The 27,224-nt window shown below is 39.4% G+C and overlaps 1 protein-coding gene across 2 annotated transcripts; it reads right to left on the minus strand.

Moving 5' to 3' along the window:
• Positions 1 to 27,169, minus strand: LOC141399067 (protein mab-21-like). Of its 2 annotated transcripts, XR_012411760.1 has the most exons (4): positions 25,222 to 27,169; positions 7,122 to 7,675; positions 562 to 1,878; positions 1 to 440 (listed from the first exon to the last, which is right to left on the minus strand). XR_012411760.1 is itself a non-coding variant. In XM_073977130.1 (3 exons), exons 1-3 carry the CDS (start codon positions 25,422 to 25,424, stop codon positions 1,529 to 1,531), a joined length of 1,107 nt encoding a protein of 368 aa, XP_073833231.1. In that variant the 5' UTR covers positions 25,425 to 27,169; the 3' UTR covers positions 1 to 1,528. The 2 variants fall into 2 exon arrangements, 1 of the variants encoding a protein (XP_073833231.1); XM_073977130.1 differs by having other exon boundaries at positions 1 to 1,878.
• Between the last annotated feature and the right edge of the window lie 55 nt (positions 27,170 to 27,224).

Consider the following 27,224-nt stretch of genomic DNA (forward strand, 5'->3'; position numbering starts at 1 on the left):
TTTTTGTTGCACAGTGTAATTTTATTAACATGAAATTTTCACAATAGAGAAAGGGTAAAAGTGTTGTTGTTACATTTTATTTTTATTATTGTTATTTTTATTATTTAACTTAATTGCTTAGCAAATATTTTGTTTCTTCATTTAACAATGTTGTTCTTAATTCTTTTTTACAAAAAGTATTTATCAAATTGCACATACATCATAGATCTTAGGAATAAGTAAATTCAAACCAAAAACGTTCTTAAAATTAGAGGTTAAAATATTTTTATTTATAATTTTTTATTTTTTATTATGAAATTTCAGACAAATTATCACGACAATTAAGGGTATTATTAGGAAATTTAGTTATTACTAATCGTATACAATATGTGTGGGTTTTTCAAATTTGGGATAATAATTTGCGGGACATTTTCCGATACATATTTGATCTGTACAAGAAACTGCAAGATTCTACTATTTTTGAAAATTTGTAATTTTTTCCTTTATATATTTTTTTTCAAACCAAAATAAAACACTATAAAAAATACAAATAGCCGATACTTTTAGGTTCTGGACCAGAGCAATAATTTGAAATTCAATGTAATATATTCGAAATGAAACAATTTTAAACCGAAAATCAAACTAAAGCTCAAGTTATGAGAAATTCCATTGAGAAATCCAAACTAAAATTTTGTTCTTAAATATTAGAAATTTCAAATTGAATACTTTTTCAAACATATGTATGCACATGAAAATATCCCTAAAAGGATTCCTTAGCTACATAGTTAGAGTTTCATGAAATACATTGGTAATTATTATATTTTTATACTGGGGATTATGGGGGGATTAATTTCTTTTTTTTCGAGTGTAGAGTATTTTGGGCTATGAATGAAAAAATATGAAGGCTTTATAATCATGTGCAAAATTATCTTGATCTTTGCAGGGAGTAGAATACAATGTGTCGGTGTTATATTTAGTGTTCCTTTTTTGTTCCATTGCCTTTCGATAAGTAGGTAGGCATGGATGCTGTTTACCAAAGGATTATCCTCCGCAAATCAAGATTTTTGTTCATGGTCATATTCATTCATGTGTGTATGGATGGATATGTGTGTGCGCAGAGTTTGATGTTCACATATGGCCAGTTGGTGATTTTGGTGTGGATTTTATCTATGATCTCTAGATTATGGATACCACCATTATATATTCGGGTGGTGATTTGTGAGTTTGTGTTTTTAAAGAGAGGTTATTGTTGAAATACAAACAAAAATTTTAGTTTAAAAAGTTTTTTGTTTGTTTGCCATTGAATTTGTAAAAAAAATCTTTGATTTATTAAATAAAAAAATACCGATCAATGGCCAAACAAACCTATCTCCTCTGTTACTTCTAATCTTCACTGTAATTATCGAATTTTGTTTTATACATGGCTTATATATTGCTTTGAGCAGCAGACTTCTGAATTATTCTCACATTCCTTTTTTGTTTGTTTTTTGACTCTCCTCTCATTATCATTAAACCTTGGCAGGATTCCCTTCTGGTTGTTTTTTTTTCTTTACAATTTTTCAAAGGCATTGGCATTTGTCAGCATTTCCCTTGTTAAACGCCATACTTGTTTGGCAGCCTGTTCCAAAGCACTGGGAGATTTGCCTTTAAATAGGTCCAATGTTGGTAGAAAATAATGGGGACATCTTCGATATTGCAGACATGATATTAGCTGTAGGAATATACCATTGATGCGATCTGCAATACACGGCTCATCCCATTCAAAATCACGCGGATGCTTTTCACACTCATACAGCAGTAGGGTCTTTAAATGATAAGCCGTAATGGGATTGCCGGGTAATTCTAAATGACGATCTCTCAAGGTCTTGAGGATACTCAAGCAACGACGGCGACAACCACCTGGAAAAAGAAGACGGAATAAGTAACAAGTTTCAAAAATAATAGAAAGGTTAAAAAAATTAAATTATTTTGAAGTTTTTTTTGACCAATCACAGAAAATTTGGGGCGACAATGTAGATTAAAACTTCAAAATGCCTGAAATCGACAGTTCGGTTATATGGGGGCTATACCAAAACATCCACACACTTTCCCACACTTTTTGGCGGAGAATTGTTTTAACCACTAGGAACCCTAAATGCCAAATTACAGCTAACTCGGTCCGCAAATGTAGCTATAATTGTTCTACAAACATCCCATAAAGGACAAGGGAGACTTCTCTCATATCAATGAGTGCACCCCGATTCTTATTAGCTCAATGATATGGGCCTACAGTTTATCGCCGAGTCCGAACGGCGTGTCTAAGACACCACTTTTGTAGAGAAGTTTTACATGGCTGAAATACTCAGGAAATGTCGCCAACATTACTGAGGGGGTATTTTGCCACCGTTGAAAAGTGTTTTGATGTTGCCTGGCCGGGGAATCGAACCCACGACCCTATGTGTGCAAGGCGGGTGTGCATACCATTGCACCACGGTGGCACCCTCCGCCCTCCGCAAATGTAACTAAAATCCTTAAAATCGGGAGGTACCGTTTTATGGGGGTTATACCCAAATCCTGGACCTATGTTGAAAATTTTTGGTGGAGAAGTGTTGTGACCACTAAGAACCTCAAATGTCACATTCGGCTAAAAATTGTAGCTAAAATCCCCAAAATACCGAAAATCGGATGGTACCGTTATATGGGTGCTATACCAAAACATGGACCTATGTTGAAAATTGTTGGTGGAGAAGTATTGTGACCATTAAGAACCTTAAATTTCACATTACAGCTAGTTCGGCTAAAAATTGTAGCTAAAATCCTCAAAATACCGAAAATCGGAAAGTTCCGTTATATGGGGTCTACACCAAAACATAGACCTATGCTGAAAATTTTTGGTGGAGAAGTGTTTTGACCACTATGAACCTCAAATGTAAAATTACAACGAGTTCGGCTAAAAATTGTACCTAAAATCCTCAAGATACCGAAAATCGGAAGATACCATTATGTGGGGGCTATACCAAAACATAGAGCTATGTTGACCATTTTTGGTGGCGAAGTTTCGCGACCACTCAGAACCTCAAATGTAAAATTGCAACAAGTTCGGTTAAAAATTTTACCTAAAATCCTCAAAATACCGAAAATCGGAAGGTACCCTTATATGGGGGCTATACCAAAACAAGGCCATCTATTGACAATTGTTGGTGGAGAAGTGTTATGACCACTAAGAACCATACATGTCAAATTACAACTCGTTCGGTTAAAAAATGTAGCTAAAACCCTCAAAATACCGAAAATCGTGAGGTACCGTAATATGGGGGCTGTACCGAAACATGGACTTATTTTTTGGTGGAGAAATTTACAGCTGCTTCGGTTAAAATTGTAGCTAAAACCCTCAAAATACCGAAAATCGGGAGGTACTGTTATATGGGGGCTATACCAAAACATGGACCTATGTTGAATATTTTTGGAGGAGAAGTGTTGGGACCACTAAGACCACTACCACCTGGGGTAGCTGCCTTTAACACCCGTATGAGCGCTTAGAAGAAACATATGACCTAGGCGATTTTAATGCCAAAATAGGAAAGGAATATATTATTGGCCCAACAGTCGGAAAATTCAGTCTCCACAGTGGTATGAGGCTGATAGAGTTCGCAGCGGCAAAAATATGGTAGTTAGCAGCACCAGATTTCAACATCTCGACATCCGTAAGGGCACCTGGCTGTCTCCAGATCAGAAAACAAGAAATCAAATTGATCACGTTGTGATAGATGGAAGACATTCATCGAGCGAGTTGGATGTGCGTTCATTCCGAGGAGCAAACATAGACTCGGACCACTACCTTGTTGCAGCAAAGGTACGCACCCGGTTAAACGTAGCAAAGAAAGTACGAGCAGACACAACACGAAAGTTAGACATCGGTAAGCTGCAATCACAACAGATAGCCACAGCATATTCCACTCAACTAGCCCAAAGCACTCCTCATCCCGATAACATATCAGCGCAATGGCAAAGTATTGCCCACTCCATGCAAACAGCCGCAAAATCAGTACTTGGATACCTGAGACCTCCACTAAGGAATCCATGGTATGACCAGGAGTGTCGTGCTGCTACCGAAGAGAAAAATGCGGCATATAGGGCTACTTTACAATCCGTAGCAACGCGTAGCGCACGAGAGAAATATCGGGAGAAAAGGAGAGAGGAGAAACGTCTTTTCCGCAGGAAAAAAGAGAGAAATGGAAAAGCGAGAGTGTGAAGAAATCGAGATGTACAGGAGACAGAATGAAGTCCGAAAATTCTACCAAAGAGTGAAACATCAAACGGATTGCTTTGGAACTGGCACATTCTCCTGTAGAGATCAGCAAGGTAATCTGGTAACTGATACAGATAGTGTGCTAAGGATATGGAAAGAGCATTTTTCCAAACTGTTAGTATCCAGCGAAGTCGACGAAGATACCACCGATCCAATCCCAGAAGATGGTATTGAATGTATACCACCCGGCCAAGATGAGGTAAAGACAGCAATAAAACGGCTGAAGAATAATAAGGCAGGAGGAGCTGATGGCGACACACTGATAAGATGTATGCATCAGATAATTAGCTACATCTGGCAGGAAGAACGCGTACCCGACGATTGGAACCTGAACATCCTGTGTCCCGTCCATAAGAAAGGTTATAAGACGTTATGATCCAACTATAGGGGCATAAGTCTTCTCCCTATTGCCTATAAGATAGTGTCAGGGATATTGTGCGAACGCCTAAAGCCCTTATCAATGTGGCTTTAGACCCGGCAATTCCAACATTGACCAGATATTTACCCTGCGGCAAATCCTGGAGAAGACCCAAGAGATGCAGATCGACATCTACCACCTTTTTGTCGCTTATAACGCAGCCTTCGACATCCCGCTGCGTTCAAAGGTATTCCAAGCCATGTCTGAATTTGGTATCCCCGCATAGCTTTTCCGGCTTTGTAAAATGACTTTAACTGACATGAGGTCCTCAGTTAAAATAGGAAAGAACCTCTCCGAAGAGTTTTGTACCAAAACAGGTTTTAGACAAGGAGACAGCCTTTCGTGTGATGACTTCAACATCCTGCTGGAAAAGTTATACGAGAGGCAAACGTCAAAAGAAGTGACACCAATAGCCACATGTTACTTGCTTATGCTGATGATATAGACATCATGGGACGATCAGTAAAATAAGTAACTGATACCTTTATGAAGGTCGAAGGAGAATCTGCTGAAGTGGGTCTGGCGGTTAACGGCGAGAAGACCAAGTTGATGGTGTCGGCGCGTCCATTGAGCTCGGACCAACTGTTAAAGTTGGTTCCTATAATTTTGAGGTAGTAAAAAACTTCTTTTACCTCGGCACCGCCGTAAACACAACAAACGACATCGGTTGTGAAATAAGATGAAGAATTGTATTGGCCAACAGATGCTACTTTGGTTTAAGTAAGCAGACGTGGCAGTGCTTAGTGTGTGTGATAGAGTTGTGCAATCTCGTTCCTTTTGCGGTTCGATCGTTTCCGCTCCGTTCCGCAAAATGAAGTAGGTTGTTCAGTTAGTTCCATAGTACCTATTAGTACCAAGCTTTGTATGTATACCCACCCTAACACTCGTTCACTCAGCTCATATCGTTCGTGCTTCTTCATCTAAACAATAGAAAATAAAAATTTTTTTGTTTGCCACCGAAAGATGGTAGATTACAACTATTTAAAACAAATTTACAATCGGCAGGTTTTGCAAATTAAAAAATACTCCAATTGCTGTTTACTGACTGTTTATAAATTTTTTGTATTCGGCCAAGATCAGTTTAGTAAGAAATGGAAAACGAAATGACGCAATGACATTTCTTATTCACTAATAAAAGAGAGAGAGAGAGAACTGATGTTACATAAACTGATGGAACTATATCAGCTTGTGAAACCGAATGAACAATAAGTGTAAAAAGAATGGGAGAAAAACGAACGAGGGAGCAAAAGGAAAGGAACGCATAGTCGGACCTAGCACCGGTCGTCCTTCTGTGGAGTAGTTCCTTTGAAAAAGTTCGTTCCGGAACGACACAACTCTAGTGTTTGAGAGAAAAATTATTCGAAACATCTACGGACCAATCTGCGTTAACGGAGAATATCGACGTCGTATAGTAGTATATCAGTATAGATAAACGTATCGAGATGCAGCGATTGCGTGTGCTAGTTGTGCTAGTTGTTGTCATAAGAATGAGCGATGATGAACCTGCTAAAAAGGCGTATAAATTCGGGCCGCATGGCGGTGCATGCACAATTGGCAGACCAAAGAATAGATGTCGCAAACAAGTGGATGAAGAGATGACAAGGTGCGGTATTCCAGAAAGCTAAGCACTAAACAGGGAGAATTGGAGATCTTTTCTTAGTTCGGCCTGTGGAACAAATATTCTATTGTGGGCCAGCTAAGTAAGTAAGTAAGTAATTGTAGCTATAATCATAAAAATACCGAAAATCGGGAGGTGCCGAAACGTAGATCGTTAAAGCCCATCTGCGAACTTGAGCGGAAAGACACTCGGATACAACGCTATAGCTTTCTAGCTCAATTATTTCGACGCTAGAATAACTACAGCAGGCGGGCAGAGATAGATCGACTGATTCGAAAAATATATACTTTATAGGGTCGCAAATGATTACTTCAATGCATTACACACGGAAACACGAACTCAATATACCCTCTATGGTAGACGTTATAACCCCCAGTTTATGTATTTCGAAACGAAAATGTGTGCGCATGAAACACACCCGAACCTTAGTTTTTGAAATATTATTTCATTTGCTTTTGCTTCAAAACAAAAAACAAATTTGAAATGCACACTCAAATTTGGTAGTTTTTCTTGCGTATTCATTTTCTTATCGACATACATAAACAGGCCCTAAAATTCACAATACCTTATATATCAAAAGAAGAAAAAAACTTTTAAATATTTACCCCCAGTTTATGTATTTCGAAACGAAAATGTGTGCGCATGAAACACACCCAAACTTTAGTTTTTGAAATATTATTTCCTTTGCTTTTGCTTCAAAACAAAAAACACTTTGAAAAACACACTCAAATTTGGTAGTTTTTCTTGCGCATTCATTTTCTTATCGACATACATGAACTGGGTGTTAATTTCCATTTTCATTTTCTCCTCCTCCTTACCTTGCAGTAAACGATTTTCCGCTTCGAAAAAGCTCAACACCCATGCATCTCCCTCCATGCTGGCGGCATTATTATTTTTATTTTGAAATATAACACTTTCCTTGGACAGCAAATCGAATCCCTCGGTCTTCACTTCCGCCACAATACTTGGATGTGGCCATGGTATGTGCGGTAGTGGCCAATGTGCTGCCGATCTTGGCCATATACCAGAACATTTAAATGCTGGTGTTATTTGAACAATAAAACGTTCACGTATTCTCAGCTTTACCTCGGTGGTGTCACCAATCATTTTAACCATATCGCGATAAATACTCTTGTCACATGCCTGGGCCACAAGAGTTTGGAAGCGAGCTCGTATTTTTCGTGATGACAAATAACCCGAGGCGGTTATAAATTCCACCCACAACGACATTGAACGCTTGCGACCATCACTTAGCTTTAGGACCGCACAACCGGGCAGTGTACCATCATCGACAAAATTAAAAACGCCCATTTGATTGAGATACAGGACAATTTCGAATTCATTGGGGGAAATTACTTCGACACCTTCAAATCTGAAAAACGAAAAGAGGAAATATTATTCGATTGGTTATTGTATTATTTTCATTTACATACATATGTAAATATTTGATAGTGTGTATATCACTTGTCTAATGGTCTAATGGCCTATCTTATGCTAATTTAGTGGACCATAACAAGCCATGAATTTAACCTTAAATCATGTTCTCAACAATTGGTATTAAACATGACAAATACCACACCTTCTTTATATACAAGAAATCACCCTGACTTGATGCCAATAAATAGTTGACCTAAGCCATTCTGCGGTCATATGCATTTGTAAGAGTTTGTTCCATTTAGAAGACAAGACCATTCAACTGCCAAGAAATTGATATTGTAATACTAAGCCAATATCAATTGTTCGGTTGCAAGTCTAAACCACAAAGTCAGCGTGCCCCACAAGAATTCCCATAGAAAAAACCAAGCAACGCTAACAAACCGGTTAATTGAGTCTTCGATTACTCGGTTCAATTAAGGTTGTACACCACAAACTAAGAAAAAATATTCATTACCGGGTTGGTTGATTTGTCATCAAGCCATACAAACCACCATCATTCCACACATGTGAATTAAAAGTGTGAAGAGTTTTGTAGCAGAGATCAATGATACAAAGCTGTATCAGATCTTTTAGCAAGCTTACTTAAAAAATCAAAACAAAATCCCAAAAGAGAAAGGATGGCAATTTAAACTAAAGCACGAAGACAACGACATCTACAACTTTGACAATTAGCACGTAAGACAAGTAGTCATTTGGTTGTCAAGGTTGGACGTTTTTGCTTTTTCGCTTAGCTTCTTCTTCTTTTACAAAATCAACATTACTATCATCGTCATCATCCTTTGCAACGATAAACAAACCAACCATCCAACCACCATTGAATCAATACAAATTGATGACTTGCTGCTTGCTACCTTGTGAAATGGATGTTGTTGCAACATTTTGACACAACTGCAGGTAATACTAAATCATGCCTTACATGTTACAAGCTTCTGTTTGTGACCAATCAATTGTGTCGGGACAAAGCCACTGGGCTGAGTATATGATTTGCATTTATAGATGGATTACAAATGAGTCTGGTGGCACCTACCTCTTTCCCAATTCCCTCCCCGTTTTTTTTGTCATTTGAGTTTTGTTATGGTTTATTTGTAATTATCATAGCTGCCACTCTATTGCCAACCATTCGTAATTCTTTGATACTCAGCAGAAATCTATTAACCACTTCATTGTATCCACATTCGTATTCAGATGATAAACTATCCATGTTTAGGAATAGCGTTGATTGAGCTAGAGAATTGGAGTTTTATTGCATTTCAATCATTCAATTTGTTGTCTTCTAGCTTTACAATTTTTGTATTTCTTTTGTTTTTCCATAATGTCATCTTCTTTTAACCATCGTCACCATCGTCACTCAGGCAATGATTATGTGTCAAAATGTTTTAGTTTCTTCTTTGTATTAGGATTGTTTGAAATGCATAGAAGTGCCTAATGCCCGTGGAATTTTTGAAATTCCAAGGTACCCTATATTTGGTATGGAATAACCTAAAGGTCTAGGAAGATACCTAAATGGCAAATATTCTATTACTTTTGGTTGGGCGCCATTTCTATATTCTACAATAGGAATGTGGCGTTCAAGGCTAGACATACCTAATAGATATTTATGCTATCTTAGTTTTGTGGTTCCATTTCTGTATGCTGGCTCAGGGTCATCCGGCAGCTCACTGGCCTCAGGGAGATCCTCAACCCACCCTCAACTAGATGTTGATCACTAGACCCTATGGGGTTTTCCTGATTCAAGTTTTGAAGTTAGTTATATGTGGGATACTGCACCCGACATTTTTGGGACGTATCTCCAGTATTATGAGACGGATATTGATGGCGGGTCTATGGCAGTTGCAGTCTGACAAGGATGAGCTCTTAGCATCTAACCAGAAGCTGGTAGCTTACTAACTAAGTGCAGTCAGCACTGGAATCAGTTGTAACGTGACCGCTACATTGCATAGCTGCTTCTATAAATATTACCCCTCATCAACACAAAACTATCTTTTTATTACAAAATGCATACATAATTTTAACTTCAATGCACACCCGATTAGTTGTGTTCTGGAGTAATTCTCAATCACTTCAGACAACCAGACGGATGTAAAATCTGGTTTTGGTGGCCGAATTTGTCGACGTGAAAGAGAAGACGTGTGGCATTGTCCGCAGTCCTATTCGATTCAACCGAGGTCTACATCAGCCATCGACCTTGCGATTCGTTCACTCCTGCCGATTCGTTCGCTCCTGCCGATTCGTTCGCTGCTGGCGATTCGTTCGTTCTCTGCCGATTCGTTCGCTCCTGTCGATTCGTTCGCTCTCTGCGATTCGTTCGCTCCTATCGATTCGTTCGCTCCTGTCGATTCGTTCGCTCTCTGCGATTCTAACTATACCCGACCGACTACCGAGCCGGACTACAGAACCGAACTCCACAGCCGAAGACTACCGAGCCGAACTCAACACCCGGAGACTACCGAGCCGATAGCAATCCGAATAACACCGAGCTGTGCGATACCACAACATCTGAAACTACCGACTTGAGTATTGCCGAGTGAGGACCGCCGAGCCAAGTGTTATCGACGGACTGTCGGCGACCAACCCCATCTGGTATTAGCCGATTATCGCCTATTTGCTACCGACCAATTCGAAGCGATTCTAGTCGAAGCTGTTCCCCAACCTTACCAACATATATTACAACATCAGCTAATCTCCATACTGTCAGAATCGTATGCTTACGAAGTAATATAAATAAAACCACTGGTTATACAGTTGTGACACACTCCAGCAGTGAAAAACTAAACAGTCAATTTCTATACCCTCAGCATTTATGCTAACGAGGGTATATACACTTTCATACGGGGAAAAAGTGCCTCATCGAAATAATGGTTTTAGACACAAAGTATATTTGGACGAAATTTGTTTCGGATTTGATTTAGCCATGTCCGTCCGACTGTCTGTCTGGCTGAAGCGCACTATAACTCTCGAACGGATCAACCTTTGGCTTTCGTAATATTTTGTCCAAACTTAGTTCAAGTTCGAAGATGGGTTATATCGGTCCACTCCTTCCGGTACCTCCTCCACAAAAGTTCGGAAATGTTCGGAAAATTTGTGCGCACGATAACTCTTAAAGAAAGTGACCGATTTGGTCCATGCTTTGCACATCGTGAAATTTCCACCAGACTTAGCTGAGGTTTCAATATGGACCCAATCGGTAAACACCTTCGGGTACCTCCCACACAAAATTTCGGAAAAGTTCAGTTTAAGACCTGCTCTCGAACCACTTTGATTTTTGTTGGAGCAACTTGTATTCACTGTCCCCCATACGAAGGTATAAGTTTCATCAGGGGCAAGTCCATACTTCCTGAGAAAATAGCCTGAAAGTTGAAAAAACTCCAAGTGTAGTGGTTGGGGCGCAAGATAATTCTCGAACGGATATGCCGATTCCGTCCAAAATTTGGCCTTCGTAATATTGTGTCCAAACTTAGTTTAAGTTCGAAGATAAGCCATATCGGTCCACTCCTTCAGGTACCTCCCCCACAAAAGTTCAAAAATGTTCGGAACAATTGTGCGCACGATAACTCTTAAAGGGAGTGGCCGATTTGGTCCATAATTTACACATCCTAATATATCTACCAAATATGGAACAGGTTCGAATATGGACTATATTTGTCCACTCGATCGGGTACCTCCCACACAAAATTTCGGATAAATTCCTTTTAAGACCTGCTATCGAATCACTTTGCTATTGAATCACTTTGGCGAAGATGAACAAGGATGCTCCAAAGGAAGAGTGGTCAATTGTCACTAAATTGTTGCCAAAGCCACCCAACAACAACAGCAGCATGAGTCTAGTTCTCTCGAAGACAGAGGCTAAAGTGGAGGCACTGGATAGACTGGGAAACAAGCTGTTATTTAGCATAAAAGAGGTCAAAGTTAAAATCCTACGCCCACATGCCCCGAATGGAGAAAACGACGTAGCCAAGGTCGACGATGTCGAAAAGCTGCTGGACCACATGCATCTTGAGGGGCAATCCACAACATCGTCCCACAAAATTTGTTCCAATTTCCTAAAGACCAATCTAAAGCACTCTAGTGTCGCTTCAGATAACCTTAGATACGAACATGAAGTAAAGTGTCTGGATAACATAGGTTATGCGAATGATCGGAAACTCAATGATTCGCAGTTCGAGTTTCAAGATGATCAGGAATTCTATGCTTCGTTGTTGGATTGAGACGATTGGAAGATGATGGGGATCTCGATGATTCGCCATTCAGTTGGATGGATACGATTTGAAGTTGATCGGGAACTCGATTATACGTTGTTCGGAACGATGACTCGAATATGGTGTGGGGCAACGCCCGAAGGTGAAGTGCTAAAGGGGTAGCTTCCAAAAGTAATTGTCAATACTCTTTACACTTCCGTCATGGAAACAATACACCAATCGACAGTGAGGGTCTTCAAGGACAAAACAAATCTAGCAAAAGTTGTTCGTGAAAGAAGAAGAAGAAGAGGTGTCTTATTCGAAGTGGAAAAAGTGCTTCAAAATTTGGTTTGAGCGCATGCAAAAGTGTATAAAACATGCTGTAGAATACTTTATAAAATAACAAAACTGTTTTTGATAATAAATATTGACGTTTTCATTATTAGGCCATAAACTTTTCAAGTAGCCCTCGTATTCAGTACTATAAAAGATGACAAAGATACCACAGATCCAATCCAAGAAGAAGGTATTGAGGGTATACCGCCAGGCTAAGATGAGGTAAAAACCGCAATAAACCAGCTGAAGAATAATAAGGCAGCTGAAGCCGATGGCTTACCAGCCGAGCTATTCAAAACCGGAGGCGACACGCTGATAAGGTGTATTTATCAGCTAGTAAGCACCACCTGACAGGAAGAACGCGTACCCTACGATTGAAACCTTAGCATCCCGTGTCCCGTCCACAAGAAAGGAGATAAGACAGTATGTTCTAACTATGCTGGCATATGTATGTCTTCTCTCTATTGCTTACAAGATAGTGTCAGGGATATAAGACAAACGACTAAAGCTTTTTTGTGACCGAAATAATTGGGCTATACCAATGCGGCTTTAGACCTGGAAAATTCGTCACTGACCACATATTTACCTTGCAGCAAATCCTGGAAAATCCAAGAGAGGCATATCGACACTTACCATTTTGTTGTCGATACATTCAATGGTATTCCAAGCTATGTCTGAATTTGGTATTCTTGCAAAGTTCATTCGGCTTTATAAGATGACACTGGCTGACACCTTTTCCTCAATTGAAATAGGAAAAACCATCTCCGAACAGCTTATTATCGAAAGAGGTATCAGACAAGAAAACAGCCTTTCGTGTTTCTTGCGTAGGCCCACGACGCTGACTTTTTTACTAATCGGGCCATGAGATCAGTAAAATATGTATTTGATACCTTTAAAAATGTCAAAAGGAATCTGTTACAGCGAGATGACAAGGAAACAACAAATTTATAGCTCCACATTTTGCATGGGCACCGTCACACTGCCTGATATGTGACGTGTCCAGACAACCTGTTATTTCCATTCGTTCAGACCACTTTCATATTATCGTCTTCGTTTACAGACTACCCGCCTGGTTTAATAACCTCTGACCGCCATAAATGACGTAGGGGATAGAAGATACCAAGGAACGGTCCTGACCGGCTTTAACATGGCAAAGCCCAGGATTTATCTTGGTCCCTCTTTCATCTCAAGTGGACACTGACCTCCCCGTGGTGTCACCTGGGGAACTACCTTTAACATCCGTTAAAGGTAGTGAGCTAAAATGTGCCGCGCGTTCACCCATAAGAATGTTAAAACCTTGGGGTTGGGGGTCGGGTTAGTAACCTCCCTAGAAAAACCTCCGCTACTATGAAAAAACGAAAGAAAAGAAAAAACAAATCCCTCAAAAGTTGACGACCCCCGCAAACGTTTTAAGGACCATGCTCTGCGAATCTGCACCTGGAATGTTCGCGCTCTTTATAGAGAAGGTGCAGTTTACGCATTGGCAGATGCACATACTTGAAAAGTACAAGGCCGGCATTACTACCATACAGGAAATACGATGGATTGGCAAAGGCGTCACAACAACACCTAAAGGTGACGCACCGTATTATAGCTGCCATGACACAAAGCATGAGTTTGGTTGCGGATTTGTAGTTGGTCGGAGGTTAAAACATCTGGTCTCCAGTTTAACCCCAGTGAATGAAAGACTCACTGCAATTCGATTAAAAGCAAAATTCTTCAACATCAGCTTTATTTGCGCTCATGCTCTCACTGAAGACAAGGACGAACAGATCAAAGATATATATTACGAGCGCCTAGAAGAAACTTGTGACCGTTGCCCTGCCCATGACATTAAAATTATACTCGGCGATTTTAATGTCAAAATTGGAAAGGAGAATATCTTTGGCCCAACAGTGGGGAAATTCAGTCTCCACAGTGAAACATCTGACAATGGTGTGATGCTGATAGACTTTGCAGCTGCAAGAAACATGGTAGTTAGCAGTACCAGATATAAGCATTTCGAATTGATCACTTTGTGATAGATGGAAGACATGCATCACGATCGTTCCGAGGTGCAAACATAGACTCGGACTACTACCTTGTTGCAGCAAAGGTACGTACCAGATTAAACGTAGCTAACAAAGTGCGAACAGACACAACACGGAAGTTGGACATCGGTAAGCTGCAATCACAACAGATAGCCACATCATATTCCACTCAACTGGCCCAGCAGCTTAATCAAAGCACTCTTCGTCCCGATAACATATCAGGACAATGGCAAAACATTGCCCACTCCATGCAAACAGTCGCAAAATCAGTACTTGGTTACCAGATACCTCCACCAAGGAATCCATGGTATGACCAGGAGTGTCGTGCTGCTATCGAAGAGAAAAATGCGGCATATTGGGCTACTCTACAATCAGTAGCAACGCGTAACGCACGAGAGAGGTATCGGTAGAAAAGGAGAGAGCAGAAACGTCTTTTTCGCAGGAAAAAAAGAGATGAAAAAGCGGGAGTGTGAAAAAATCGAGATGTACAGGAGACAGAATGAAGTCCGAAAATTCGAAAAGAGTGAAACATCAAACTGATGTCTTTGGAACTGGCACATCCTCCTGTAGAGACCAGGTAATTTGATAACTGATACATATAGTGTGCTTAGGATATGGAAAGAGCATTTTTCCAAACTGTTGGTATCCAATAGTAGCGAAGTCGACGAAGATACCACAGATCCAATCCCAGAAGATGGTATTGAATGTATACCACCCGGCCAAGATGAGGCAAAGACATCAATAAACCGGCTGAAGAATAATAAGGCAGCAGGAGCCGATGGCTTACCAGCCGAGCTGTTCAAAACCGGAGGCGACACGCTGATAAGGTGTATTCATCAGCTAGTTAGCACCATCTGGCAGGGAGAACGAGTACCCGACGATTGGAACCTGAATATCCTGTGCCCCGTCCACAAGAAGGGAGATAAGACTGTATGCTCTAACTATAGGGGCATAAGTCTACTCCCTATTGCCTACAAGATCGTGTCAGGGATATTGTGCGAACGACTAGAGCCAATGGTCAACGAGATAATTGGACCATACCAATGCGGCTTTAGACCTGGCTAGTCCACCATTGATCAGATATTTACCCTGCGGCAAATCCTGGAGAAGACCCAAGAGATGCAGATCGACGCCTACCACCTTTTTGTCGATTATAAAGCAGCCTTCGACAGCCCGCTGCGTTCAAAGGTATTCCAAGCCATGTCTGAATTTGGTATCCCCGCAAAGCTCATCCGGCTTTGCAAAATGACTTTAACTGACACGAGGTCCTCAGTTAAAATAGGAAAGAACCTCTCCGAAGAGTTTGGTGCCAAAAGAGGTTTCAGACAAGGAGACAGCCTTTCGTGTGATCTCTTTAACATCCTGCTGGAAAAGGTTATACGAGAGGCAAACGTCAAAAGAAGTGGCACAATCTACACCAATAGCTCCATGTTATTTGATTATGCTGATGATATAGACAGTAAAAGAAGTAACCGATACCTTTATAAAGGTCGAAGGAGAATCTGCTAAAGTGGGTCTGGCGGTAAACGGCGAGAAGACCAAGTTGATGGTGTCGACGCGCAATGCGTCCATTGAGATCGGACAAACAGTTGAAGTTGGTTCCTATAATTTTGAGGTAGTAAAAGACTTCGTATACTTCGGTACCGCCGTAAACACAACAAACGACATCAGTTGTGAAATAACAAGTAGGAAACGCGTTAAGTTCGGTCGGGCCGAACTTTTTATACCCTCCACCACAAATTTCAGCCATTTCGGTGGATTAATGTGGCCACAACCTTCAAAATACCGACATCGGAAGTTACCGTTATGGGGGCTATATGATGGCGCGGACCTATACCGACAAATTTCTGGTGGGGAGTTTTATACCCCCAACGAAGACTAAATACCAAATTTCAGCGATCTCGGTGTGATAATGAGGCCAAAACCTTCAAAATACCGAAAATCGGGAGATATCGTCCTATGGGGGCTATATCAAAACGTGGACCTATATAAACATTTTATGCTAGAAATGTTTCTACGCCTCTGGAAACACAAAATGCAAAGTTGCATTACAAAATATATTAAAATGAAGCGTACTTTATATGGGGCGTTATATGGGGGCTATACCAAAACGTGGACCTATATAAACCAACTTTAGTAGGAATGTTTTTTGGCCTCTGGAAACACAAAATACCAAATTACAACCAATTCGGTGGTAAAATGGGACAAATATCTTAAAAATTCCTTAAAAGGACGACGCGTCACGCGTCCTTTTGTATGGGGGCTATACGAAAGCGTGGACCTACATAGCCCGCTTTCAATACCCAAAGTCCTACGTACAAATAATAGATTTTCCCAAAATTTCATCCTCCCACGTCAATCGGTTCGGACGCTAGAGTGATTTCCACAGACGGACGGACATGGCTATATCGATGTAGAATTGCACGCTGATCAAGAATATTTGTAGTTTGTGGGGTCTACAATGATTATTTCGAGTAGTTACAAACGTAGTGACAAACTTAATATACCTCCATCCTATGGTGGAGGGTATAAAAAGAAGAATTGTATTGGCCAACAGATGCTACTTTGGTCTAAGTAAGCACTTCAAAAACAAGACCACAACTCGGCAAACAAAAATAACGCTTTACAAAACACTGATACTACCCGAGGTAACGTATGGTTCCGACGCCTGGGTACTTGCGCAAGCAGATAAGGCAGCGCTTGGCGTGTTTGAGATAAAAATTCTTCGAAAGATCTATGGACCGATCTGCGTTGACGGTGAATATCGACGTCGTATGAACCACGAGCTGTATCTGCTATACAACGGCATCAATATAGTTAAACGTATCGAGATGCAGCGGTTGCGTTGGCTAGGCCATATAATAAGAATGAGCAATGATGAACCCGCTAAAAAGGCGTATAAATTCGAGCCATATGGCGGTGCACGCAGAATTGGCAGTCCAAAGAAGATATGACAAGTGGATGAAGATATGACAAGGCGCGGTATTCCAAAAAGCGAAGTACTAAACAGAGGGAATTGGAGATCTTTTCTTAGTTCGGTCTATGGAACAAATGTTCTGTAATGGACCAGCTAAGTAATTAAGTAAGACCGCCATAAATTTCTGAACCAATGGAAAGCTGATACTCGGGCAGCTGAGAAAATTTAATGGGGGATCATCAGAACAGCAGTCGCTCGCTACGATTAGCCGAAATGAGACAGAATTTCCCAGCAGAGGCACCTGATTCAAAGAGATGCTTGTGTTGTTATATAACAGAATTTACGTGTAAAGCCGAAATCAAAGCGCTGGCCTCACACGGAATCTCAAAGGTAAAGATTAAGTAACGGGATGAACCCAGGTTTAAGTATTTGAAATGTATCTTCAATTTATCGTTATCCACCCATATTGTACCAGAAGTCAGGAGTGTTCATGTCATTGAAGCCAGGCAAAAAACTAATTCCCATTCCCTATTGCATGCTTTACGGGGTGTCATTGTGTGAGTGCATGCTTTTTCAATGGGTTGAATTGTGTGTGTGGAGAGAGTAACGGTAAATGGGCGCACACGGGCGCCTTATCGCCTGACGCTGCTATACACCGTTCTTTCTCATTTGTTATCGTAATTATCCTAACGGGGGTATTATTGCAGGGTATTACATGGTCGGCTCCATCCAGCTATGCACTTTTCTTGATTTTGTTTTACTCTTACCACCTTTACATTATGCTTTCAACATGCCACATAATATTGCCAATGTCAAACATAGTACTCAAGATCTACACCTTGATAATACTGCTTGTCTCCTTCATATACGCATTCACATTTCTCTACTGTCGCTGTTGAGGAGGTTTTCCCCAAGATTTTTACCATTCGATTGTCATTCTTTGTCGTCGTCGTTCTCGTCGCCGTCATCAACGTTGTCGCTGTCAACAGCTGCACCACTGTCTGTCGTAGTTGCTCGCAAACTTTTTTCTTCTGCAACTCACAAAAGGCCTCCTTTTATGTCATTTAATTGGTGTTAATTGTTTTTTGACAGTTTTGATTTCACGTACGCAATAAAACGCATACACACACGCAGACATAGACATTCACACCTGCAAACACGATCGTTTGTTGCATTGAATTGTTCTGTTGTTGTGCGTTGCGTATGACGTGTGAAAATTTCATAATTTTTATAAGGTATTTTTATGTGATTTTTTTTTTTGTTCGACTTCTTTTTAGAGGTTTGCAACAAAACACAGAAAAGTGCGGTTTGTTGCTAATTAAGATAAGAGACCAGTGACCAAGAATATATATGTATATAATATAAATACATATTCGAAGACATTGTGCATAATTATTTAATTGTACAAAGGTACAAGAACATTTCATGGCTAAAAACTCAAGTGCTGCTATAGAGCACAAGAGACTGTGTCCTTAGAATATCAGAGAGGATATGCCTATTTAACGAAAATTCTAGTAGAACACAATATTCAGCTGCTGAATTTTTATGGTAAACTCGGTAGTCACTAGGTGAAAATGGTCTTAGCAATTTGTGATTTTTTAAGGAGCGTATTCTCCCTCTCTCTTTCTACAAAGCTCCAAAAACGCTTTAAATGTTTTTACCCCGTGACTACCGTGAATATCTTGTTCTCCATATTTTACCTACACCTACATAACTATTTATCATATTACTCTAAATAACTCAGCCATTTTGAATAAAATCGCCAACAAGTGTTTTCAAATCTCTGCTCAAATATGGCTAATAACATTGAAAGTCACATAAATTAGTGACAACATACATACATATTAACATAAAAACAGAAGTAAATAAAAAAACGTGATTTTTAACGTCTGGCTGGCGTCTCTTCACAACCCAATCACCTGTTTCGTTATGCACAGCGTAAATGTTCGTTATGGCTTTTCAATCAAATTCAACAGAAAAAAAATTCCAATATAATTTGCATATTTTGATATTATTGGCTAATAAAAAGTTAGGCTTTATACTTTATGTTGTTCTGAATTGCTAAATTTTGAAAAGCATTTAAACATTTTAGGGTGTCTTCTCAAATCAAAACAAAAAATTTCGTACACTCTTAAATGTGAAATATGTGGTCTGTTCCTTTACTTCTGAAAATGGTAAAACCGGCAAAAGTATAAAAAATTGTATGGTATTTAATGTAAAGGAACACTTTTTGAGTATAAAGTGGTAAAACTTGAAGATTCTTTAACGTAGAAGTTCTACCACAATACCCAAACGAAATGGATCAAATTTGAAATTTATTTTCCTATCGAGTTATGCATATGTTTTGCTACAAGAATTATCGGTAAGGGCCCACGCTTTCATATAGCACCCATAGAACGATACCACCCGATTTGGATATTTTTTAACACATTCCGACAGAGAATTGTCGGTGCAGGTCCACGTGGTATAGCCCTATAGAACGTAAAGCCCGATTTACGGTATTTTCTAAGTTTCAGCCACTTTATCTAACCGAAATCTGATTTGAATAAGGTAAAGTTCAAAGCTGGTAGTGATGTGTGATATGTTATGCCAATTTTTTTTCCTAAAATCGTATTTTTGTTTGTACCAAACTTTGAAAAGCATCCTCCACCTTAAGTTTGTTAAAAAATCAAAAACCCCAAAAAATCACAGGAAATAATAATTTTCTGCTTTCTGTGCTTTTGGAAGGTCCCCAAATCAAAGCTGTGATATACGTTACAATTCAAATCCGAAAATTGAAAAATTGGATTGGATTAGGCACTATTGACTTTCATTGCAAGATTTAACTTTCGGAATACCCGCTAAGAGAAACTGAGATATTCTCATTAGAATAGAACGTAGATTTTTTTCTCCACATAAAGATTATTATACCCTCAGTCTTTAGGCTAAAGGGGGTATATACACTTTGATACGACCAAAAATGTGCCTCATCGACATAATGGTTTTAGACCCCAAGTATGTTTGTGCGATATCCTTTTCCGTCAATTTTGAGTAGAACTAGCTATGTCCGTCCGTCTGTCTGGCTGGCTGGCTGGTGCGCACGATAACTCTCGAACGGATCAATCGATTCGGTTCAAATTTTGGGTATCGAAATATTTTGTCCAGATTTGATTTAAGTTCGAAGATGGGCCATATAGGTCCACTCCTTCAGGTACCTCCCCCACAAATGTTCAAAAATTGTCGCAAAACTTGTGCGCATGATAACTCTCGAAGGGAGTAACCGAATTGAACCAAACTTTGCATATTGTAATACTACCTCTAGGCATACATCAAGTTCGAATATGGATTAAATCGGTCCGCTCCTTCAGGTACCTCCCACACAAAATTTGAAATAAGTGCAGTTTAGTGACACCTCACTAACCGTTATGAAACTTTTTGTAACAGGATGTTCGTGCTGCCCCTGTTAAGTCATTGTAATTTTTTTCGAAGGCTCAAAAAAAAACGCTGCACTATGTCGCGAGTTCAAATAAACGGTGGCAAAATATAAAAGGAGTTGGCGTTGGCAGATGAATTTTGGTATAAATACTTATAGTTCACTGATAATGTCGAGAACAAAAAATTGGGAAGGTCGGTCCACGTTTTGGGATATTCCCCATGCAACGGTACTTCTTAATGTTTTGGTATTTTGAATATTTTAGCTAAACTTATCAACCAAATTGGTTGAATTTTGAGATGCGGGGTTTTCACTTTACAAAAAACGTTTCCGATAAAAATTGTGGACATATGTCCACGTTTTGATATAGACCCCATATAACGGTACCTCCCGATTTTCGGATTTTTGAAGATTTTACATATGTTTCACGCCCAAATACGCCGAAATTTTGCATTGAGGGTTCCCAATGGACCAAAAAACTTTTCTGATAAAAATTATGTACATAGGTCCACGTTTTGATATAGCTCCAATAGAATGGCATCGCGCGATTTTCGGTATTTTCAAGGTTTGAGTCACATTAAACAACCAATGTAGCTGATATTTGGTATTTAGTCTTCGCAAAGTCTTGTGAACTATTTTTACAGAGAATTGTTGGTATTGGTTCACGTTTTGATATAACCCCCATGGAACGAAACCGCACAATTTTCGGGTTTTTAAGGTTTTAGACACATTATCCACCCAAAATTACAGAAATTTGGTGTTCAGTCATAATATATTTTTGTGAGTTTATTGAATACATCAAAATTTTGTCTTCAAACGGTACATTTTTTTTTTGTTAAAAATAGAAATTTTGACTTGGTATTCTTTTCCTTGACGGTGTATTATTTTTCGGGGACAAGTCCAAACCTTTTTGATATAATGGCCCTGCAGCTCCAAAAAATCTGCCGGCACTAACTAAACTTGGTTGTGGCTAACATAACACTCGCGTACATACTTGGATTACGTCCAAATATGGAACGTACATCGTACCACTCACACACAAAATTTGGAACATGTAAAGTTTAAGGTTGTTTATACCCTCAGCATTTATGCTAACGAGGGTATATACACTTTCATACGGGCAAAATGTGCCTCACCGAAATAATGGTTTTAGGCCCCAAGTATGTTTGGACGAAATGTGTTTCAGACAATTTGGAGTCGGTTAACAATGTCCGTCCGTCTGTCTGTCTGGCTGGCTGGTGCGCACGATAACTTTCGAACGGATCAACCGATTCGGTCCAAAATGTGGCTTTCGTAATATTATGCCCAAACATAGTTTAAGTTCGAAGATGGGCAATATCGGTCCACTCCTTCCCCTACCTCCCCCACAAAAGTTCGAAATTGTTCGGAAAAATTGTGCATACGATAAATCTAAACCCTAATATATTATATCCTAATATATCTATTAGATATAGATCAGGTTCGAATATGGACTATATTTGTCTACTCCTTCTGGTACCTCTCACACAAAATTTCGGATAAGTTCACTTTAAGACCTGCTCTCGAATCACTTTGATTTTTGTTGAAGCAATTTACATTCGCAACCTCCATTACGACGGTAAAAGTTTTTTCAGGTGCAAGTCCATATTTCTTGGAAAACAGTCCGAAATGTGTAAAAACCCCTATGGCACGATATGTAGTGGCTGGAGAGCACGATAACTTTCGAACTGATCAACCAAGTTGGTCCAAAATGTGGCCTTCTTCATATTTTGTCCAAACTTAGTTCCATGGGGCAATAAATGTCCACAACTTCCGCTACTTCTCCCCCTTAATATTTAAAAAATGACACTAAAATGCTAGGACGATATCATTGGAATGGGGCAACCAGTTTGGTCCAAACTTTGGATCTCCTAATATTTTGTCCAAATTTTGTTTAACTTTTAAATGGCCCCTATCGGTCCTCCCTAAGGGTACCTCCCCCACAAAAGTTAAACATTTGTGTCTTAGTGCAGTTAATTCCTAATCCAAATTTTTATCGGCAAGTTCAAATTCAAATGTCCAAAAAGGGCCACAAAATTCTGAAGAGACGTTCGATACCTGATGAGGGTATATATCTGTCGGCAAAGCCGACTGACACTTTTTTACTTGTTTTCTTTGACATAATTGCATTTTATTTGATGAAGTCGAAAAAAAACTTCAAACATTAAACAAACAAAACAAATTTTGTGCAACTTTTCAATCTTTAATTACACTGTGAACCGAAATTTTGGGGGTGGAAAATTCCTTTTGGGGGTGAAAGCCCTTGATGAGTATATTCAGAACACCAAAGGGCAGATCCGCCGTGAGTCGAAGTTTTGAGTTATGGCGTGATAAATTTTTCATCAGAAACTAGCGGTTTATCTTTGTAAGCTGTTATTTTAGACTATTTTTAAGATGACATGTCTTCAGTAAAATCTAATGAGGATATTTTTCGTAGAACATATCGACTTTCGCTTCCTTCCATGTCCTATTCGCCCTTTATTTCAAGAACCGCAAAATAAGTACCACAATATGACATTTTTTCAACTTTGAAATGTTCTTCAAAAGTGTCGCTCAGAAAATTTTAGGTACGGCTATCATTGACAACTAACTGATATTGTCGCGTTTTCATGGTCCTTTTTGCATTTACCCAGTTTTTGTTCAGGAAAAAAACTATGTTGTGTCTGTTCGCACTTTGTTTGCTACGTTTAATCTGGTACGTACCTTTGCTGCAACAAGGTAGTGGTCCGAGTTTATGTTTGCACCTCGGAACGATCGTACATCCAAGACGCTCGATGCATGCCTTCCATCTATCACAACGTGGTCAATTTGATTTCTTGTTCTTTGATCTGGCTTAAATCTGGTACTGCTAAATACCATGTATCTTGCAGCTGCAAAGTCTATCATCCTCATACCATTGTCAGATGTTTCACTGTGGAGACTGAATTTTCCGACTGCTGGGCCAAAGATATTCTCCTTTCCAATTTTGGCATTAAAATCGCCTAGAATAATTTTAATGTCATGGGTAGGGAAACGGTCATAAGTTTCTACAAAGCGATCGTAAAATATATCTTTGGTCTGTTCGTCCTTGTCTTCAGTGGGAGCATGAGCGCAAATAAAGATATTGAAGAATTTTGCTTTTAATCGAATTGCAGCGAGTCTTTCATTCACAGGGGTGAAGCTGGAGACCGGATGTTTTAACCTCCGACCTACTACAATAAATCAAAACAAAGGCATACCTGCCGGCGACATCGTGTTGCTTGCTACTACCAAAGAAAATATGCAATCGAAAATCAATCAATTATCCGGAAAAACAAAATGTATGCATGTTAAATCAAACCAAACCCCTACATTCTTTCTAAACGGGAACCGTATTGAAAATGTAGATAACTTTAGCTATCTTCGCAGCAACATCAACCCGAACGGCGGAGCAATTGTCGACATGCGCATCCAAAAAGCCAGAAACGAATACTGCAGCCTAAAAAATATATGGAACTCTGGGGCATATTCTCCAAAAACCAAATTACACATTTATAATGCCTGCGTCTAGTCGGTACTATTGTATGGATCTGAAACCTGGCTAGTGAATGAAAATATTAAGAATAAACTGCAAGTTTTTATCAACAGATGTCTTCGCAACATTATTAAAATATGGTGGCCATGAACCATATCAAATGCAGACCTTCTTCAACTGACTCAACAAGAAGATATAAACACACAAATAAAACGACGTAAATACAACTGGATTGGACACACACTCCGCAAGCCTTTTGACGATGTATGCCACGGGTGTTAAAGGCAGTTCCCCAGGTGACACCACGGGGAGCTCAGTATCCACTTGTGATGAGAGAGGGACCAAGATAAATCCTGGGCTTTGCCATGTTAAAGCCGGTCAGGACCGTTCCTTGGTATTTTCCATCCCCTACGTCACCCTGGACAAAATATTACGAAAGCCAAATTTTGGACCCACTCGGCTCATCCGTTCCAGAGTTATCGTGCGCACCAGTCAGACAGACGGACATTGTTAAATCGACTCAAAATTGTCTGAAACACATTTCGTCCAATCATACTTTGGGTCTAAAACCATTATTTCGATGAGGCACATTTTGCCCGTATGAAAGTGTATATATGTACCCTCGTCATCATAAATGCTAAGGGTATAAAAAACATATGTACATCAAAATTTAATAAAAAAAAACTTTGATTTTCACCCCAAATTCCGAACAGACCTATTTTAATGTTGAATTTAATCGTTAAAATAAATCTATATAAAAGCTCCGATTTGTTCCTTGAACATAGCAGAATTAAAAAAGTAAACAATAAATAAAATACTTTAAAAATAAGCTACAGACAGCGGCAGATGATGTCATAAATGTCTAGTCACTTATTTTCGGTTGTATATCGATATTCACTTAAGAGCCTAATTGGACCCTTATATTTTTAGAAAACAATTTATTGCTGGTTGTGGTACCGACTTTTAGATTTTTTTCCAAATCTTTGTGATTTTACATTCATCATCAACATAATAATTCTTGAGCAGCTTGAAAAGATCATGATTCAAAAGTCGTAACAACATTACCGTCGCTTTTATTAATAAATAACAATTTAGCTTACCTTCCATTACATTCCACTAAACTGGAAATGAAACGTGGTTCCTGCAATTCCACTTCCTTAAGTATATCCTGGACAATTTTGCAAATTTCTCGTATGGCTGTGGCTGTTTTAAACATACGCGCCTGGACACGTTCGGCACAGTAGCGATTCATTTGATAAATCATGCGCGTCTGTGCGGCCATCATATCGGGTGGAACCAACATTGTGGCAGGCAGGATTATAATAGGATCCCGGGGAAATTATTAAAGTTTTAGTTGAGAATATAATGCAAAATGTAATGTTATGTTGGGTGGATTTACTTTGATTATTTTTTCCCTTCGTTTATGGAAGTTAAATTTAAAATATTATTTCTCACTTCAAACAAACAATAATTTTGTTAGCACCAGAAAAATCTTTTAACAAATGTTATAATTCACAGCACCTTTGGCAGCGACTTTGCAACCATAAACATGAATCACCTTTAATATTTTTTTTTTTTTATTTTTTAACTTCCTTTCTCTTCTTTTGTTATTGTTGCAATTCTTGTATTGTCTTCAATTGTAATACGGTGTAAAACGATTTCTTCTTTTTTTAGCAATTTAATTCTCTGATAAAAGCCGACATTCGAAATTAAACGTCACTACACGTTTGGGAATTTCACAATGCAAACAGAGATTTCAAATCACTGATATAACACACAAGAACATATAGCAGCAGAAGAGAGGGGGCTGTCGGGGCTGTCTGCATTGATGGTAACGACCTATGAAACCATTCAAACGACCAACCAACCGACCCGACCTACCGATGACCGGCCGACCGTTACAACATATTTTCCTGAGAATATGTTAACCTTAACGGATGTGAATGTGATGCGGATGCTGCAGCAGCTTCTGTCCTCTGTTTTTGTTAAGAACAATGACCCAGTCCTCGAATAAATGGGATTTACAAGCGACCGTCGACCGACCGTAAAGAGGATACGAAAAATAACGCGATTTAATGCAATTGCATATGGCGGGGCGAACACTGCTTAACAAAGGCCAAATGTCCAGCAGCCAACAACTGACTGGCTGTCGTATGGTTGAACAATTTTTGGGTCTCAATGTGACCGGAGGTTTTTCTTTATGGTATGGCGGCGGTGTTTGGTTTTTGTTATTCTTATTCTTGTTTTTTTTTTTCTTCCTTTTTCACCTCAAGTAGTTATTTTGTTGTTCAAAAATCGTGTAGGAGAGTTATGCTGTTTCCAATTGGCGCGGCAATCGCTTGCTTGGCTGGGCTTACGAAATGACACGCGTCGTGTAGTAAATCTCGCGGATATTTACAGCTTTATCCAGCAGATAAAGAAGTTTAATGGCATCGAAAATAACACGCCAAACAATCGCCCCAACAACAAATGACAATAACTGAGAAGTTAGCCATGGCAGGCAGAGCTGAAATAGCTGGCGCAGCAGCAGCAACAACAGCCAAGAGGTAATCCAAAAATACCAATACCATCAAAACCAAAAAAAGCTTGGCGCTATTCGAATTGAAACTGCAGATAATGATCATCACGCTTTGATGTTTGTCTGTCCGTTTGTCAGTGGGTTATCTGGGTGGGGGATGCCGGCAGCAGGAATGCATTCATGCATGGCTATGGAAGAGTATGCGTGAGTTGGGACCTTAACAATGTTGTCTCTTTCAGCAAACGAACAACAACTGTATTTGCACCTAAATAATGCAGCAGCAATTGCAGTGACAGCAACAACAACAATCAATGCTCCCACAAAAATGTTGAACAGATGCAAATGCAGATGTCTTCTTTTCTTTCTTTATCCAGACACTCCGTTACATTCGCATGCATACCTTGAAATGCTATACCGTCGGTTTACAATGCACATCGGGGAAATTAAAGAGAAGATAATCGCGTCTTTATTCTTTTCTTTGTTGCAAAGCTTAACAACATTCATCTGTTCTGTGTATTGATGGGTTAAACAATTTATGATAAGCCTCCCAACACACAACTTCTCATCGCATTTCCCATTCACACC

Source organism: Musca autumnalis, unplaced genomic scaffold, assembly GCF_047663935.1.
Source record: "Musca autumnalis isolate F117 unplaced genomic scaffold, ASM4766393v1 scaffold_3, whole genome shotgun sequence".
NCBI classification, from domain to species: domain Eukaryota; kingdom Metazoa; phylum Arthropoda; class Insecta; order Diptera; family Muscidae; genus Musca; species Musca autumnalis.